General features: G+C 51.5%; 1 protein-coding gene across 1 annotated transcript; it reads left to right on the top strand.

The window, feature by feature from the left end:
* Nucleotides 1–442: 442 nt before the first annotated feature.
* Nucleotides 443–4,028, top strand: LOC309577433 (uncharacterized protein; the record flags this gene model as incomplete). The annotated part of the gene is made up of 2 exons (XM_082289454.1): nt 443–740; nt 3,682–4,028. The coding sequence occupies 2 exons, from the start codon at nt 443–445 to the stop codon at nt 4,026–4,028; spliced, it is 645 nt and encodes a 214-aa protein (XP_082145580.1).
* Between the last annotated feature and the right edge of the window lie 1,132 nt (nt 4,029–5,160).

Genomic DNA, 5,160 nt, shown 5'->3' with positions numbered 1-5,160 from the left:
TAAAGGTGCCACCAAGGTCAGATGGACTCAGGGGGAGGACATGGAATTGCAGAATTGCAGGAAGGAAAATACTCCCCACCTCATGACTCACCAGGCTGGGCCAGCCAAGAGCTGCAGCCTGCAAAATGCCCCAAGGCCATGGGACAAGGCCGTCCCGCCCCTCCATGACCAGCATAAAAGCCGGCTCAGTGCCTCTCTCCCTCACACACTTCTCCTCACGCCTTCTGCTTCTCCTGTGCGGACTACCGGGTGAGCCTCAAGCCCCTGAACCTCCTGCTCCTGCATCCCCAGGCCCCTCTCTTCCAGCACACTCAGCCCCAGCCTCAGCAGCCCTCACGCCTCCCCACAGCCCCACAACAGCCTCCACAATCCCCCTCAAACCCCCATGACCCTTCCCTGCCTCACTCCCCTCTCTCATCCAGGAACCCTCCACACCACACCCATGGCCTGCTACGATGTCTGCCGCCCCTGCGGACCCACTCCGCTGGCCAACAGCTGCAACGAGCCCTGTGCCCTGCAATGCCAGGACTCCCGTGTTGTCATCCAGCCTTCCACAGTGCTGGTCACCCTGCCAGGACCCATCATGACCTCCTTCCCCCAGAACACCGCCGTTGGATCCACCTCCTCGGCTGCTGTTGGCAGTGAACTCAGTGCCCAGGGACAGCCCATCTCTGGTGGCTTTGGCTTTGGCCTTGGCTATGGCTATGGGCTGGGAGGCCTGGGCTGCTATGGCAGAAGGGGTGGCTACATCTGCTAAGGGCCCTCGGCACCAGCCCTCAAACCACCAGCTTGGTGCTCTGGCAAAAGCTCCTGCAAGCAAAGCACCTTGCCTGATGCTTGCCCTACTTCTACCTCACACCAGATCCCTTCTACTTGTTTCTCTTGTCTTTTCCATTGTTTGCCTCAATAAAGATTTCCTGCATCAAACCTGAGATGTCTCCTCATCTTTCTGAATTCCAGTGGTCTCACCTCCTCACCCAGCACAGTGCCAGAAATAAACAAACCATTGGGGTGAATGGAAAGGGGGCTCAACACCTTTCTTAGAAAATATGAGACCATGAGTAACAATCAAGACTGGCATGGGAAGCAGGGATTGAGGGGTGACACAAGCCCATCACCTACTGTACCAAAGTCTTTGACACAAGAAATTTCTCTTGCTCATGGCTCTCTCAAAGTGGCTCTGTGACAGGACACACTCAAAAATCTCTCTTCCCAGCAGGACACTAACTGTCCCAAATAATAAAATAGGAACCTCATCCACTTAGGCAGGAACTCTGGAGTTCAATTGGTTCATTCTCTTCTGCTTGATCACAGTCAGCAAAAGCCAGATTTCCAGGACCTTGGACAGTTCAGCGTTGGATCTCCTAGGACAGACTCCACCACTCCTTTTACTCTGGGACAAAACTCACACTGAACAAGGCTTTTCTGCCTTGCCCGTGGAATTCCATCTGTTTTCACTTGTGCCCAAGGCCTCTTGTCCTCCACATGTGCACTGCTAAGAACTGCTGGGCTGCCTCGACTTCATTCTCTGCCATCAGGAATTTGCACACACTGATGACACCCCCTCATCCATCTGTGTCTCCTGGGAGTCTCAGCTCTCACAGTCTCTCCTCTAGGAATGATCCTCCAGACCCTTTGGAATCTTAATGGCCCTGAACTGCTTTTCTTTCACTAAATCTACTTCATTTACACATGGCAAGCCCAGAACTGTTCAGAACACCACATGTGGGACCTCACCAGTGTTCAGGAGACACCAAGAGTCACCTCCCACGGCCTCATCACAACACTTCTCCCCAGTCCTGATCTGGAGACTTTGGGGGTCCCTTTTCCCACAATGGTACAGGGACAAGTCCTTCTCCATTTTTTCTCACCCAGAAACACAAGGACCATTTCCCAGAAGAAAACAATTCCTACATCTGATACTCAGACATTCCTTCCTACCTGGGATGACTCCTCCCAAGAAACAGCCACTGGCATCTGCCTATGCTGAGCTCCAGCAAATGTCCAGCACCTGTCAGATTTTCAGGGTTGGCCCAATGGATCCAACTCCTGGACTACAGCACTGGGGACTTGCCGCCATCTGGATTTTGCGACACTGAACAAAAGCCTCCAGGTCCAGCCCTTCAGACCGTTCTCAGGCCACTATGCTGGACACTGACAGAATGCAGACTTGCCTGGGTTGTTGTCAAGGATCGTGCCATGCTTACGTCCAACAACCCTGGGCAGCTTCCAAATCCTCTTTCTGACAATCACAAGTGTCCTCAGCCCTTCACACTCAGCCCAAGTAGAGAGCTATATCACCCTGGATATCAAAACCTTAAAAACAAGAAGGGCACCAAGATATCCACAGAGCACAGTGAACAGGAAAAGTCATGTGTAGTGTAAGGCATAGCCAGGTGGGATCGAGGAGGGGAGCGATGGAATGTGAGGGAAGGGGCAACAAACCTGCAAATCCCCGAGCAGTCGGACAGGGCTGGGAGGGAATGGGGCCCCTCTTCACAACACAACCCACAAATCACAGCACACAAGTGCCACAGGGTGATCTCACTGGTGACACCACACCTCTCCTAAGTTTTGGTTCTTTATTGGGCCCAGTCTAACACCCATCTTCCATGCAAACCCTCCCAAATACCAACTCACACTTAAAAGCTGCCATCAAGGTTAGATGGAAAAGGCCTCAAGAGAACGAGATGAAATCATAGAATTTTATGAAGAAATGCCCGTAACATGACAGAGAAGGAAAGAGGAGCACGCTGACCATCAGGTAGTAATTACTGGGTTTTGCTAACAGGAACACAGTATTAATACTTAGAGGATATAAGATATGAAACTTTATGGCTTGAATACAGAATAAGTGAATTGAAGTCACAGACCAGCCTTGGTAAAAAAGGGATGGGACACCATTAGTTGTTTGTTTTTTGAATCTCTTAATGATGTCAAGAAATACACTTAAAATGGAACGGTTCATTGCCATGTAATTTTCACAAATCCAAATGGACCATAAAAATGAAACAAATCCATCTTAACTAGTGCCTTGTTTTCCAGTTCCTCTCTCTTGATCTCATTCAAGACAAAAGGGGATGAGCTGAGTCCTCACACGGCACCCACAAACCACAGCACACAAATCCCCCAGAATGACCTCACTGAAGACATTGCACCTCTCCTGGGCTCTGGTTGTTTATTCAGCCCTCCCTGACATACACGGAACAATCAAAAGCTCCCATAGACCAACTCTCATTTTAAAGCTGCCTCCGTGGACATGTCTTCAAGAGTAGGACATGACACTGCCAAATTGTGGGGACGAAAACGCTCCCAAACTGAGGACTTACAAGACTCAGCCAACCAAGAGCTGCTGCCTAAAAAATGCCCCAAGAGCTGGGGACAAGGCTGTCCCATCTCTCCACAACCAGCATAAAAATCGGTCCAGCGCTTCTCTCACTCACACACTTCTCCTCACGCCTTCTCCTTCTGCTCCTGCTGACAACAGGTGAGCATCAAGCCCCTGACCCTCCTCCTCCCGCACCCCTTGGTCCCTCTCTGCCAGCACGCTGGACCCCAGCCTCAGCAGCCCTCATGCCTCCCCACAGCCCCACAACAGCCTCCACACTCCCTCACCCTCCTGCATCACCGCCCCTCACACCCCCACACCCCTGCCCTGCCGCACACCCCTCTCTCTTCCAGGGATTCTCCACACCACACCCATGGCCTGCTACAACCGCTGCCGCCCCCGCGGACCCACCCCGCTGGCCAACAAGCCCTGTGCCCTGCAATGCCAGGACTCCCATGTTGTCATCAACCCTTCCCCCGTGCTAGTCACCCTGCCAGGACTCATCATGACCTCCTTCCCCCAGAACACCGCCGTCAGATCCACCTCCTCGGCTGCTATCAGTAGCAAACTCAGTGTGCAGGGACAGCCCATCTCTGGTGGATTTGGTGGCTTTGGCTACGGCTTTGGCTATGGCCGTGGATTTGGCTATGGGCTGGGAGGCCTGGGCTGCTATGGCAGAAGGGGTGGCTACACCTGCTAAGGGCCCACAGCACCATCCCTGACACCACCAGCTTGGTGCTCAGGCAACAGCTCCCACAAGGAAAGCATCTCAGCTGATGGTCACTCTACTTGCATGTCACACCAGATTCCTTCCACTGTCTGCTCCTGTCTCTTCATTCCTTCTGCTTAATAAAGTTCTCTTGCATCCCAACACAACAGATCTCTCCTTTTTTTCTTCCAGCAGTCTCACAATCTCACTTTACACAAACCAGGGCTGCACAGACTCTCAGGGAAGGTGGAAAAGAACCACAAAAATTGTCATAGCAAAGATGGCCCCTCCAATACAAACACAGAAAGCCAGGGGGGAAACACAGGGGTGGGAAATTCCAGAACAAGTCACAAGCCCATCACTTGCTACAACAAAGGCTTTGACATAATAATGCCTTGCTCAGTGTTCTGGCAAAGTCCCTCTGTGCATAATTCCCTTACTCCTGTCTGATCTCTGTTTCTAGGAGGCCTCTCAAGGCATCAAGCACACACTTGACAATCTCTCTTTCCAGAAGGACTCTCAAACCCTCCAAAAAAGCAGTTATGACATCATCAACTTTTAGAGAAACTCAGGAGTGCAAGTGCTTCCATCCCCTCTGTTTAAGCAGAACTACCCAGAGAAGGATGTCCAGGAGCACGGCCATTGGGCATGGATTTCCCAGGACAGAGACTGCACCACCTCTTCCACTTTGTCACCACTCTCACACTGAAAAAGGATTCTCTGCTCTGCCCATGAAATTCCTCCTGTTTTCACTCATGCCCTTGCCCTCTTTTTCTTTACATGTGCTGAGAACAGCCAGGCTGCCTCGACCTTGTTTCCTGCCATCAGAGATTTGCACACATTTATGACATTCCCCTGTCCATCCTTGTCTCCTGAGAGTCCTGAGAGCTCTCCCAGCCTCTCTAGGAAAGACTCTCCAACACTTGCATTATCCATGTGGTCCAGAACTGATCTTGTTTCACTAAGTCCATGGGCTTCTTTCTCATGGTAGGCCAGAACTGCTCGCACCAACCCACACTATTGTTGAGGAGGCTGAACAGCATTGGCTCCAGGAACACAACTTTTGACCCAGCATCACTTGAGACTTGATTTCATCTGGACTTTGGATCACAAGCCTCCTGGC

The sequence above is a fragment of the Coloeus monedula genome (genome assembly GCF_965178545.1).
Source record: "Coloeus monedula genome assembly, chromosome: 1".
Taxonomy (NCBI): domain Eukaryota; kingdom Metazoa; phylum Chordata; class Aves; order Passeriformes; family Corvidae; genus Coloeus; species Coloeus monedula.
The sequence above is the reverse complement of the archived record's forward strand: the minus strand, read 5'-3'. Positions and strand labels throughout refer to the sequence as shown.